The sequence below is a fragment of the Chenopodium album genome, chromosome 16 (genome assembly GCF_948465745.1).
Source record: "Chenopodium album chromosome 16, dcCheAlbu1.1, whole genome shotgun sequence".
Classification (NCBI taxonomy): domain Eukaryota; kingdom Viridiplantae; phylum Streptophyta; class Magnoliopsida; order Caryophyllales; family Amaranthaceae; genus Chenopodium; species Chenopodium album.
Window position 1 is genome coordinate 12,983,914 of NC_137849.1, and position 14,800 is coordinate 12,998,713.

Here is a 14,800-nt window from a genome sequence, read left to right on the forward strand (position 1 = left end):
TGTGGACCAAACTAAACTAGATTGGCTTTTTTCATAAAATAGAGTTGTTTTTCAAAAACAGAAAGAAAGAATTTTAATAAAAACTAACCGCAACACTTGACTTTTCACACTTTCACCTTATTCGATAATCATTCGACGCAAAAGGTATTCATCACTGGGTTTGGTTTTGGGGAGGCACATTTGGGTGTCTACACTCATCTGGTTCTTTTATCCTTGGATTTGTATCGTTGGGCTATTTAATGTTTGGTCCATTTTTCTAGCTTGGTCTATAATTGCAACTTGGACTTTAAAATATTCGGTCATAAATACGATCCGACTCTAATATCTTCGTAGCGGCTCATAAGTTCGGAAATCGTCATAAATCTGCAAATTCCTACAAAATAATACCAACTCTACAAAAACACTAGAAAACGTATATTAGTAATAAAAATAGCTCCGCAGAGCTCAAATAAGTACAAATATGACCATGGGACGGGGAATAAAAATATATATAACTTAGACTCATCAACTACCATATTCTAGCTAACTCTAGATATTTTGACTTTCTTAATTATCAATACTAGACTACATTTTTCTAGGCATTTAAAGATAGCCTATTCTAGAGTTTTCTAGCTAATTATATTAAAAATAGCCTATTCTAGAGTTTTCTAGATTAATCTATTTTAACACCAATCCCATCTATAATATTATTAAAACTCAAGGGAACAACTTGGTACCGTCATGTGTCACCCTTCTCTCAACATGACTAGACGACATATGAGTGTGATATGGAATCCTATGTGTCACGTCATTTGCTCATTGTGAATGGTTCAACATAGCGACATGTGTACCATTAATAACTTTTATTGTTGCACAAAAAATAAAAAAAAAAATAATAACTTTTATCGTGTAGTTATTTTCTAAATGACTCTTGGTCTTTAATCTATCATGGATTCCAATGAACAAGAAAAACCTCAATTTAAAATGCCTTAAAAACATCCATTAATTATTTTACGTGCGTTATTAAGGAGAAAACCATGATATCCATTAACTATATGCTATCACATGGTCATTCATGACATCCATTAACTATATCCAGTGTAAGTGTACAGTAAACATTGTTCTCATTTGTGTTTAGATTTTGTAATTGGGGACTTTTGTCCTTCCCTTGGACTAATTGAAACCATTATTTCTATACCTTTCATATTTAACTAAAGAAAAATTGCCGGGAATAATCCGACCTTTGCCTCATTTGCCCAAAATAATCGAAAAATAATCCGATCTTTATACTCAATCCGCTCCCAATAGTCTCAACCGGCCAACTAACTTGGTATAACAAGTTACTTGACACGTGTCGACCTGCGATTGGTCAAAAAATTAAAAAAACTAAAAAGTTTAAAATTATTTTCTAAGAAAAATAATTAATTGATTATTTAAAAGGGGGAAATCACCCACCAGCCCAAGCCACCCTTCCCGGCACCCATTCCCGTCGGTTCAGCTGCCGGACTCCCCTACCCCGCAGCGCCGGCCACTCAGACCCCCTCCCCCAGCGCCGACACCCGCCCTCCCCACCTCCCCCTCACCACCAACCACCCTTCCACCGCCATGAAAAACCCACTTTCTCGGCAATCTCTAAACACCTCGACAACCTCTCGTATTATCGCAAAGACGCAAACATTCCATAAATCCTTCCATCCCCACCCGTCTCCGTGCGATCCCGACATCCTTACCCGTCCCGATTCCGACCCCTCTTCTCTTCAACCATCTCGTTTCTTGGGATATGGGTTGGTGGGCTTTCAAAGGAGTTTTGGGGTTGGTTAGGATGGGGCTCCGGTCGGTGCGGTCGGGTTCGGGCTGGGAGTGGTGTTTTTGTCCGGTGGGGTACGGTCAGGTGGGGATGGTGGTGGCCTAGTGGCTGAAGGGGGATGGTGGTGGTTGTTTTTCTTTAAATTAGATTTTTTTTCTTTTTTAAAAAAATTTGATTAATTTTTTTTATTATTATTTTTTTGATCAATCACGTGGTGACACGTGTAAATTAAACTTTAAAAAAAATAAAATTACCTACATAAGCGGTTACAAGTCACTTGGGACCATTTTGAGAAGATTGACATTAAAGGTCAGATTATTAAAAAATAATCGAAAGGTAGGATTATTTTAGGCGGATGAGGCAAAGATCGGATTATTGCCGGCAATTTTTCCTTTAACTAATTGTAACTGATGACTTTTCTTTTCTTAATCTCTTTTGTATTAACCGAGACATGTAAAGATATAACAGTTTTATATTGTTTGATAAATGTGGAAATGTATCATACTAAACAATTCTCATTCATCCAATCTTCAAATAATTGACTATTGTGCATTGAAATTGTTCTGAATTCAAATTTTACATGTTATTAAGAAGTATTGTACTAACATAATTTTATTATGAATGATATTTTTTCCAAAAAAAAAAATAAATAAATAAAAATAATCAGGGCATTGCTCGAGTCACAAACTAGTTTAGATTTAGAAAGGAAACACAATCATAAGTTAACCCTAGTTGAAAAATTAATTAGTAGTCTACAGTGAACTGTATGATTATTTAAGCGTATTGTGCATAATGTCTGCTTGCCTGTTGTACTCATAGCTAACTGTCGCTTGTTGCTCGTGAGTCATCACTAGCTGCTGCAGCTGCCTGTACCACAAGTTGCATCAATGGGGCTTATGTCTGGCGAATGCAAAAATTATCTCCCACAAAGAAAGCGTCGTAACAAGCAACTACAGGCTCTAAAAGACATGGGCAGTACAGTTAATTAGTTAGCTGTAAGCTAACAAGACCCAACAACAATAAAACATCTCCATTTAATGTCATCAGAGTTTTATCTGCACATTTTCTCTGACAAATTACACTTATCCAAAAAAAAGGTTAAATTATATTACAAATGTAGAGGTCTCTGGAAGCATCAACTCACTGAGGTGATGAGTCTGAACTGTTGGCCTCCTCATCAGAAGTTAATTCTGATTCTTCTTCCTCGTCGATACCATCATAAGCCCTACTAGTAGTCATCTTTGTCAATGCTGCTGTTTTGCAGGCCCTTTGGGAACGTGCACCTGACCAAACAGTTGAGTTAACAATAGACATCGGTGAAACTTCCTCGTCAGAAGAGCTGCTTTCTTCACGCTGTACACGCCTTCTTGAACGGGTTGGTCGTGTGGAGCGCTGAGCTGGAGTTGCTGGCATTTCACTTGTATGATCCTCATCAAGATTATACTCTAGATCCAATGATCCTAAGAACACCGAACATTAACAATAAAACAATCTGATGAAAACAATAGATTGCCACAAGAATTTAAGGGATTTGGAAGGAGCTTAACACAGTAAGACACACCCTAACTAGTCACCTAAAATCTTGTGTGGCCATAACCAAGTAGTTTGTAAAAAACCCATCATATTTCCAACAAACTGAAATGGTGATGTATGATGCTACTGAGGTAATGTTAAAGATATGGTTACACCCATTATTTCATATTTGTACTCCCTAAAACATATATGATATTGATAGGTAAAATTATAGCTTGAAAAAAATCAACTTATCAGTTATAAGTCAAGGTACTGTTAAAAATCATTCGACAAGACATTATTAACCAGTCACTGTTTCTACTATTAAGTAGAATCTGTAGTCACCCTCAAATAATCGAGAACCCTTGGTCTGAAAATGTCAGTAAAGGACTAAAGGGTAGAAACATCAGTAAATGAGAGAAATAAAGGACAAACATTGCAACACCACTAAGTCATGAACATAGAGGAAGATCATGGGAATTCTTTAGACTGGTACAGGTAAGCTTAAGCGAGACAATCCTTCAAAGTTTATAGTGTTTCATATTCTAATGTTCAATTTTGGAGGTTATACATAAATAATTGTCCCCTATTGCTAGTTGAAGTGAAAATCTCTTAGGCAGTTGCTAGTTGATATTTCATCTGGTGATCATTTAAGTACATTGAAAATGCTATAAATTGTTGCACAAGCACAAAATATCACATAAAGGAAGATTAGAAGTTTTTCCATTGCCTAGCCTCTACGTAAAATCTTTGAAGGGGCATGTGGTCCATCATATATGGAATTACACATGGAATCAACAAATATTAAACCTGTTACCTCAAATTTTCAAATTTTTTTAGTTTACAAACATGTTACTCTTGATTTTTTCTAGCTATCCTTCTTCAATGGCCTTGAAATACAGACAACACCTCCTGTATGTCAATTTACTATACAAAATTCAAGCTCAGCCACCTGTCCCAAATCTGACATAATTCGAATCCCAAATATTTCTTGGACGCTATTTTCCTAAATTGGCTAAATCCTAGTTTGCTATCATTTATCCAAGGGTGAGAAGTTCTGAAAACTTGAAATGGTATATCAAAAAACAAAAATAGTTGGTATCATTTAATTTTCTGGCAAGCAACAATCTTTAGTTGTTGTAGCTGACAATATTACAAGTTTTTATAAGAGGGAGACTCATAGAATCTAGAGCAAGTTCAAGGGTTTACCTAGAATGACATCAGCTTTATCTCTTGACAGGTCTTCGTCTGAGCTACCATCCAATGCCTTCAATTGTTTAGCCATGCTAGTCAGCTCTTTAACGAGCTCCTTATCATATGAGACAGATCCAACAACACGATTTAGCAGGAGTCGCATCAACTTGATTGCTCCTTGTTCTGACACTCGGAAATGGAGTAATATTATGATCTTGCATAGTGCTGCAACGTAAGCTTTTTCTGCTGCTGTTTTCTTTGTCTGAAAGCCAGTCACCTTAAGAATACAAAAGAGTGATAATTACTTATTATGGAGTCATATGTAAATTCTAATATGTCACCTCATGCCATTTTCATTAATAATGAGTTAAATCAACATAAATAACCTCTCTACTGCTAAAGCATATATCTCAAAATAAACTCATGCTTCTCACCCATTAAGGCATATAAAAATATTACAAATCCATCTCCAAATTTTACATGTTAAGAATAGGATTTCCGCACTCTGATACAATATAGCTTAAGATTCTTAACATTATTCCAGTAACTGAGAGAAGTTATATGCTCAGCTTAATTTGGGCTCTGGCTGCACAAAACAGTCCCATAAAAGCATGTTTCTCGAATGGTTATTGTTGATGAATCAAAGGTTGTTCACTTTTTTCTAAACAGAATGTTACTTAAATTCAATGAGAAAGTCATAAGTAATACCTCAACGGCAATGCATATAGCAAGGCCCTCCTCTCCAGCCACAAATCCATCAGTGTCATCTACAGAACCTGGATTATTCTCAGGGTTATCTACATGATTATCGGTCTCCTTTTTGTACAATGTTGACTGCATCATCTGTAGCATAAAACGTGATGCTTGAACTGCACGTTTACGCAAGTTAGATATCATGACCACTGATCCCCCATGATTCCTGTTAATTCCAGGCCACATTGCACGCATTACAGGAACAAAGGCCTTGGATAGATGCTTCTGAAAATCAGGACAGAACACACAATGTCATGCCGTCAGAATGTGAAGATGCAAATAAGCTCAAAATATGTTATATAATTGTAAAAAATTTACTTACCTTATGATTAACTGACAGTGAAGGGTAATGCTCAAAAAACACCGATAGGCATTGTTTTAACCTGTTGAAAAAAGAAAATTTAAAGAAAAAAAAAGGGGGAAACAAAAGCTAAACAACTGCCTCCAAAAGCAGAACCACAAAAAACACTGGGAAGCTTTTGGCGGTACCTCTGTACTTCACTGTTTTCCTCACTGAAATAGAAAGCAATTAACTTGGCCAATATTAAGGAATGCAGGGAACCAGGAATGCTAGGATAATTCTCACTCAGAAGAAGAATCTTTGCAAAACCTTCCCCTAGAGTAGCTTGGAGTGATTCGTTGTCCCCCACATCCAATACTTGGTCATCAAAATTACTTTCTAATCCAATGTATAAAAGATAAAGTACTCCATCATTGTTGCAATCAACTTTATCACCTATTTCAGGGGCAAGATGCAGCCTGTTATCAGGGATTTGTGAGAGTAAATCTTCACCTATAGCTCTATCAACATCTTGAGGGCCATGCCACATTACAAGATCTAATAATCCCTTGCCAGCTAGAAGACTGATTGGAGAGGGGCCCTTGACAAACGAAAATCCTAGTTGTTTCACCACTTCTTCACTTGGCCTTTTTTCCAACAATCCATAAAGACCAAGACATCTGACAGAAACCCTTTGCACATCCAAATTAAGATGCTTGGCCTGCATACATATTTCATTTCAGTAGCAATCTCCAGAAATAAAATGGGGATGGGGTAGAATGAAAAAGGTGTAATGTCAGAGTGATTCAGAAAATTTTAACTTTCATACCCCTGGAAGCAGCAAGGCGTTTAGTAATTCAATAGGTTCAATAGCCTTCCTTTGTAGCAAGGGTAAAGATTTTGTATTTTCCAAGAGAAGACCAATAACAGCAAGGCAATGCAACCACTCCATGAAGTCGGCACTTCTTTCTCTGCATGGCCTAGCAAGTTCTTCCACAACGTGAAGAACAACTTCTTCAAACTCTCCATCAGCAGAATGAACTTTCTTTGCCAACCCTGCTACAGCATTGGCCCAGTCCCTTTCGCCTCCAATATTGATGCCATCTCCTATCAAAATCTTGTTTTCACTGCAATCTATTTCATGTTCAACTGGCTTATGCAGCAAGTCCTGTACAAATATGCTGGCAATCCTCCTGATTGTAGCATCAGAGAAGTCAAGCAAAGAACCAAGCAACAGCAGTTGCCGTGATGCAAACCGATAATTTGCTCCTGAAAAGATTCCATTTTTCAGAAGGAGCACACACAAAATCAGGTCAAAGAAATGAGCTTCACCTACCCGCTTTAATATGTGCTTGGACAAATTCCACATAATCAGAAACTGTTGCGGGGAGTACTTTCTCCAGGAGATCACTGCTGTCAGAAGCTTCTGCTGCATAGACTGCAGCTTCAGTGCCCATAGTTGCAGCAGCATCAGAACCTTTCACCTGTCAACACACATATTTGCGAATTTCACATGTCTCACAAGGTCACTCAACAAAAAAGCTCATTGTAGACAGAACTACATTGATATTACTGATTACTAATTTATGATAATTGACTTAATTATAGGGTACAAGGTACTCTCTCCCAAGTATTTATGCCATTAAAGTTCAAAAAAAGAATATGTTTAAAGTCTGTAAGACAGAACTATCGTACCTATACGCATTTGAAAAGGCTCAAGGCACACTAAGGTGATTAAGGTCCAAAAGCCAACGCGCTAAACACAGGTGTGCCTTATCAAAGCAAGATACAATTCTGAAAATTTTAAGTGTGCAAAAATAGGTTGCAAATGAAACTATAGCCACAGGTGAATTTAGTATGGCTTTTTCAAAGTGCTCTGCCAGACTAATGAAAGCACTTGTCTGCCAGTCCGGTTGTCCCCAATTGCCTTGGGCTTCAGTCACTCAGGCACTATTTCTATACTGCAACTACTACTACTATTGCTGTTACCATCCATTTTGGTATTGGCTGTTGGTAGGTTCTAGAAATCTAGAATATGCAACACAAAACTGACATAATGATACGTCCTTTCTCTAGGATCAAGACTCCCAGCAATATTCACCTTACTTACTAATGTGACATATTCTAAACTAAAATATTAGGGGAATATACGAATATGAAACATTCTCCCTCCAAATTAGAACAGTTGGAGCAAACTATGTCATTTTGTGTAGTATAAACAGCCATTCACATACTTAATATACATGTAGTTAAAACAGCCGATCACATACTTAATATACATGTAGAATAAACAACCATTCACAAACATAATATACATGTAGAATAAACAGCCATTCACATACTTAATGTACATGTGGAAGTATGTAGTCATTGTGAAAAGGCAAATGAGTGTACTAGGGAAGCATATAAATCCAGTTGAACGGTTGAACCTACTCATAATGAAAATCTGCACATTTAATCAAACACTGGTTGTATTAAAAATTCAAGTTTGTAGATTTTCTTTGGGATTCAAAGAATCAAATAAAATAATGATGCATCAAAATAAGTAGAAACTGAATGGATTTCTTTTTAAAAATTTCTCTAGTTCACAAACCCCGGGAATTTGAGAGAGACCAACGGGGAACATAATAACTGCCAGCAGTGAAGCATCAATATACTAAGAATAATCCAAAGAAAGTAGAACATCAACCCTCTATACAACAACGGCAACACCAAAGCCTTAGTCCCAAAATGATTTAGGGTCGACTAGCATGAATCGTCACAAGGAACTGTCTAACGAAAAAAAAATTCCCACTGAATCAGACTACTGTAGTATTCTCCATTTCATAAGATTCATATATTGTTGGGATCACTATTCTAGTGTTCTTACACTTGTGGCATCAATAGAAAAAAAATCGAATGGATATTACGAATTGAATGTGTACAAATAGTCTCATATGTTGGGTGAGACCTAAACCTCTATTGTTCTATGCATTTATTATTGTCAGTAGATGGAGCAAGAGTGAGTTAATGAGTGTTTGTACGGGGAAAATTGGAAAATTATCCTTACAACATCAAAAGCTCTAACACTGACATAGACGGCGTATGTATATTCCAAATTCCACCCATCTCAAAACATGTAACAAAATTTAATTATATTTCCAGGACACACGAGAAAACTACACTCAGTGCATGTTCAGCTTTGTAAGGAAAAGTTATATTTTCAAGCAAAGGCAAAAAAGAGAATTAAAATAGAATGGCAAGAACGTTGTCCGTACAAAAAAGAAATGAGAAATCATCAACCTGTGCCTCTTTATGTAGGTGCTGACACACAACCCTCCAATAGAGGGCAACCTCTGGTTCCAGTAGTTCATGGCCTAGGCTGTCATTATCTGAATCTGCAAGCATTAAGTTGATCTAAAACACAAATGCAAAACTTACAAATAGCACATTTAAAGATTTATTAAAAAAATTCAAGCTTCCTCAGGAGCTATCAAGGTTTATGTGTCACAACATCTCAGGAATTGAACCGGGACCACTACACATTCGGTGAAAATTTTACTTAAAACAAGTTTTAAGTTCAAAGTAATACATTATGTGTATATGAAGCATGAACATGAAAATAGTGGATTTTAATGCTCAAACCTCTAGCTCCATCACAGGATGATTCCTTGAACTGCTGTATCTTCTGTTTTCCATCAGGCTTACCCATCCCAGCATCTAAGAGAGCCCTCATAACAGAAACACCAATGCTCTCGTATGTTTCTACATCAAGGTACTTAAGAAGTTCAATAGGATTATTGTTGCAGTTTTTGCTTAACCATTCATCTTTCATTAACTTAAGACATTCTTTCACAACTGCTGGTGCACGATCAGATAGTCCTCTCTGAAGGATTAAAGCCCGGAGCTTGATGCTGGAAATTTACAAATGGATAAATAGATAAATAAATGGTTTTACCACAAAAGACCATGTCTTCAGTAGCATTAGCATATTCTTACTTATTGTCACACCATGTACATCAAGCTAGGACTAAATAAAGATGGGAAATAAACATTATCAGGATCAAATACTAAACTTTTCACTAATAGAGGAGAGGGGGGGGGGGGGGGGGGAGATGGACAGAATAAATAAAGGATATGAAAATACACTGGATATTTTTAATGTTGAATCCCATTCAAAATTGGAAAGATTTCAAATCAAGCCATCTACAGTTTATGTATGATGCTTTTATTAACTCGTAAAATTTCAAGGCTAATGCACGTTGCTCATTGGGATAGAAGCCATTCCTTCATTTTCATTATTTCAAGTAGTTAAAAATACCTAAGGAAAGAGATACATGGTTGGATGTTCGATGCGTCATGATAATGATTATTTTATACTCAACAAGTGTATAATACTCTGCAACAGAAAATAGCATTGTACACCCAATAAGGGTTCTGTATTGTCTTGGACATCAAACCAAAACTTATATTCATGATCTACTCAGCCAAGTGGCCAAATTAGAACCTTCAAAAGAATTTATAACCTAACCCAAGGTACTCAAGAAAAGCAAAATAGGCAATTATGTTGAGCAGCTTATGTGAAGTTTACCTGAGACTCTGGAGGGGAAATTTATTGGCCAAGACAAAATATGCTGCTTTGCGAACTGACTCGCTGACATCAAGAGTACAACCAATTATCACTGACGATGTTGCATTAGTGGGGGGGAGTGCTAGCAGAATGGTCTTTCTTACATCCTGCATGGTTGCATCACGATTCTAAATTACAAGGTTTTTTATACTCAGGGAAATATCCCTGAACATGATTCTAAAACACGATTCTAAGTCAGTGAACAGCTTACTACTGCAAGAAAACATTAATACATACCGCGTTTTGTTCTGAATCCAGGGTTTTAATGAATAAATTAAGTATTTCGCTGTTCTCAGAATCATTCACAAAACGTGACAGAGCTCTAACTGCAAATGTACGAATTACAGGAATTTTATCCCCCATCCGTATAGTCATGCTGTCTACCACCTCATCCCAGAGCTCATTGCTCACTTCTGCATCATCTGGCAACCGCATTATGATCTAAAAAGCAGAAAATCCCACAAAAAATAAGAAAAAAGGAAAAGTGAACTAGAGATATACCCTCTATACAGAGCATTATTCAGATGTTAAGACATAGTTTGCATAATAAAAGTTTCTACAGTAATGTAAACCAGGCTTCTTTAGGATTTCTCTAAATAATAAGCTAAGAAGAAAGAAAGCATCTGCACATGAACGCGTCTAAAATACATTTTCAGTATCTGCCATATAAGTAGGACATTCACTGGCTCCATGCTCCAACTTCAGAAGCATTGAGATCACGATGAGAATTATTTTTTTGTATATTATAGCCCGTAGACCTGTAGTCATTGCTGTAGATTTCATTTCTAGAAACATGAAATAAGCATTTTTTTACGAAGAATTTGACATTCTTTGCCTTGAAAACTCTAGTACATATCAACCTAAAAAGTTTATTACTTCACTGGTCCAATTACCATCATCATATAGTAGGAACATATATGAAATAAGCATTATAATTAAGTATTCTAATGTCGTAAAAATCAAAATACCATCATTAAACTAGAAATTGACAGCGATGGATGTTTTGTAGCAATAGCATTTAAGTATATACTTCCTCCATTTCTTTTTAGTTGACACGTTTTTTTAGTCACGTTTGCCAATGCACAAAATCAACTATTAATATCTTCAATTACCGATAAGCAAAAAATATAAAAAAGTTGATATTGTAAAACTACGTATCGTTACGAATCTAACAAGATCTCACATGACTATATTTTTCATTACATATAAGTCACAAAACTCGGTCAAAGGCAAGTGTGTGAACAGTGCTAAAGTCAAAACGTGTCAACTAAATAAAAATGGAGGTAGTAGTAATTTTTTCAACATACTCTACTTGCTAAGGAAACTCAGTATTGAAATCCTTATTAAAAAAAATTAAATTCAAGCATATTTGAAAATTCTTACAATTATCATGGGTAACTAGTTAATTACTCTACTTTTATGCATTCGAATCAGGTTCATCATGACAAACTGCTTTCAACATTTCATATTATGGGTAACTAGTTAATTACTGAACATGAATACATCAAAAGACAAAATAGGGAAAAAAATTACACTAATTATTAAACAAATCCTACTGGAAAAACCCTAATTATCAAACAAATCCTACTGGAAAAAACCCTAATGACAAGGTAAGAATCACAGGAAGGAACCCTAACTACATGATAATTCAAATAAAATAAAAAATACAATAATTGCTGAATTATAGCAAATGAACCAAATTGAATATTTTCACAAACAGGTCATAAATTGGATGATTTAATTTTTAATTTTCTTCGTGAAAAATTAAAATAAATTAAATTTTAAAATAATGAAAGATAATTGTACCTCAGAAATAATCTGACATGAACGAAACCTAGCAGTTTTATTAGCGGAAGTGACAGCAGAAAGAAGAAACCGCATAAAAGCTTCGAAGAATTGATCATCAATGGCGGAATTTTTGGAGTCAGTGAAACAGGCGAAGGTGGAAATGAAGCGAATGATGCGCTCAGCAGAGGCAGTTCGTCGCTGGAAATTGAAAACAGGTAATAGAGCTTTACGGTAAGAAGCGAAGAAGAGATTTGTAGGTGATGAAGATCTGAGATTCGAGAGTTCCTTGAGTTTTCGATTGTGAGTTGCGTATGAAGCTTTGCTTTCGTCAAGAATTCCTGCAATTTTTCGAGGTAATTGTTGATCTTGCTCAATTTCCGCCATTGTTGAGCTTCTTTGAGGTGCCCTTTTTGTCTTCCCTCTTTGTTTCTCTCTCTTCAAAAAACAGTAAAGAAATGAAATGATTTTTGAATTTGAGCGGGATAAATTGTGTAGCTAAGATTTTTGAAAGGGGTTGTACTAAACAATGCTCCCCTTGGTAACGCTCTCCTTTTACGTTGAATGGACAGTTTACCCTTTTTATAAAATATACCAATCTCTTTCATCTTTTACTTTAAGGAAAATTTGCCAAGAATAATACCACCTTTCAGTGGTCTTCCAATAATGGAACAACCTTTGGATTATTTCAAAATGGAACGACCTTTGATATGCATTTTCCAAAAACGGAACAAAAAACCTATAACCTTTTTTACGGGTTACATTGGACACGTGTCACATGTGTGATTGGTTGAAACATTTTTATTTTATTTTAACATTTATCTTTAATTTTTTTTTAATAAAAAACAAAACTTTTAAAAAATTTAAAACTTAAAAAAAAACTAAAATAAAAAAAAAGTCTCCTTCTTGCCGGCAGCCCCATCACCGCCACCCACTCTCCCTCCCCCCAAACGCGCCGGCGGCAGCCAAAGCCCCCTACCGATGCCGGCGGTATCCTCCTAACCAACTCTTGATTTTGGGGTTTTAGAGTTTTCAGGTGGTGGTTTAAGGGGTGAATGGAGTGGGGTCGGTCAGCAGAGGGCCGAATTGGGCCCGCCAACACAAAGGAGAGGGATTGGGCGCTGACCGTTGAGGAGGTGACAATTTACCAATGGAGGCCTGGAGGGAGGGGGTTTTAGGGTGAGGGAAAGATGGTTCAGGGGAAGGGGAGGGGTTGCGCGGTCGGGGACTAGGTCAGGTGGGGTGCCATCGGCGCCAGGGGCTCTGGCCGCCGTCCGGGGGTGGGGTGGAGAAAAGCGGGTGGTGGTCAAATGCGTGGCTGCAGCCAAAGGGGGGAGGGGTTTGTTTTCAGGTTTTTTTTTTTAGTTTTAAGTTTTTTTTATTTTTTTTTATTATTTTTATTTTATTTTTAATTTTAAGGTTGTTTAAAAAAAAATTGACCAATAACATTGTAACACGTGCCATAGGTAACCTACTAAACAGGTTACCAACAGGTCACGTTCCATTTTTGGCAAATGCGTATCAAAGGTCGTTCCATTTTGAAATAATTCAAAGGTTGTTCCATTAATGGAAGACCGGTAAAAGGTGGTATTATTCTTGGCAAATTTTCCTTACTTTAACTCCATTCTTCCATCACTTTTCATATCTTCTAAAATCAATTAAATTTATATTTTAAAAAACCCTAGAATCCATCCACACACCACAAGATCTAGCATAAGAGCAAGTTTAGCCCCAAAACTTAAGACTTGGATGTGACATCATTTTTGGTGGTCCCCGTTGAAAATGATGTCATCAAATTCTTGTTAACACTCACTAAGGCCTTGTTCTTTTGAGTTTTTGGGCAGAGTAGAGCAGATTTCAGCAGAGCAGAGCAGATTGAAGCAAAGCAGAGCCGAGTAGAGCAGAGCAGATTTTATTATTAATATTATTGTTATTATTATTATTATTATTATTATTACTACTACTATTGTTATTATTATTATTATTATTATTATTATTATTATTATTACTACTACTACTACTACTACTACTAATACTATAATAATAATAGTAATTATTTTTTATTATTATTAAATATTAATTATTATGATTATGATTATTATTATTATTACTACTACTACAACAATTATTACTATTATTAATATTATTGCATTATTATTATAATCATTAAATTTTATTATAAAATATTAATTATTATTATTATATTAATTATAATTATTATTATTAGTATTATTAAATATTATTTTATTATTATTAAAAATTAATAAATATTATTTTATTATTATTATTAAAATTAATTATTAGTATTATCTTTAAATATTAGTTATTATCTTTATATATTAATTTTTATTATAAAAAATCAATTATTACTATTATTATAATTAATATTATTAATTATAAGTACTATTATTATTGTTATTATCATAATTATAATCATTATTATTGTTACTATTATTATTATTAAATATTAATTATTATTATTAATATTATAATAATAATTATTAATATTATTATTATTAAATACTAATTATTAATTATTATTATTAAATATTATTTTTTAATATTATTATTATTATTAAATATTATTTATTATTATTATTAATTTTTAATAATATTATTATTAAATATTAATTATTATTATTTTTAAAAATTAATTATTTATTATTACTATTAAATATTAATTATTATTATAATAATTCAATATTAGGTATTATTTTTAAGTAGAATAGAGCAGGGCAGAGCATAGCAGAGCAGATTGAAGCAGAGCAGATTTCAGCAGAGCGGAAAAGCTCTAAAGAACAGGGCCTAAGACTTACACAAATTTATCACTTTAACCCTAAGACTTAAATATTTATCATATTATATGTAGAAAAGTGTAAAA

At 34.9% G+C, this 14,800-nt stretch overlaps 1 protein-coding gene across 1 annotated transcript; it reads right to left on the reverse strand.

Annotated features, from left to right (window-relative positions):
- Positions 1 to 2,653: 2,653 nt before the first annotated feature.
- LOC145584931 (uncharacterized) lies at positions 2,654 to 13,088 on the reverse strand. Its single transcript, XM_081641715.1, has 12 exons — positions 11,941 to 13,088; positions 10,372 to 10,575; positions 10,096 to 10,241; positions 9,150 to 9,418; positions 8,808 to 8,902; positions 6,862 to 7,009; positions 6,355 to 6,794; positions 5,735 to 6,246; positions 5,568 to 5,628; positions 5,201 to 5,470; positions 4,508 to 4,769; positions 2,654 to 3,246 (listed from the first exon to the last, which is right to left on the reverse strand). Exons 1-12 carry the CDS (start codon positions 12,304 to 12,306, stop codon positions 2,927 to 2,929), a joined length of 3,093 nt encoding a protein of 1,030 aa, XP_081497841.1. The 5' UTR covers positions 12,307 to 13,088; the 3' UTR covers positions 2,654 to 2,926.
- Between the last annotated feature and the right edge of the window lie 1,712 nt (positions 13,089 to 14,800).

Bases quoted from the DNA above. Each gene is read 5' to 3' on its own strand.
- LOC145584931 (XM_081641715.1), bottom strand. From the start codon at position 12,306: ATGGCGGAAATTGAGCAAGATCAACAATTACCTCGAAAAATTGCAGGA. The intron at 8,903-9,149 runs GTTTGAGCATTA...TAATGCTTGCAG, and splicing joins ATCCTGTGATGGAGCTAGAG to ATTCAGATAATGACAGCCTA. The intron at 7,010-8,807 runs GTTGATGATTTC...GTGTGTTGACAG, and splicing joins ACCTACATAAAGAGGCACAG to GTGAAAGGTTCTGATGCTGC.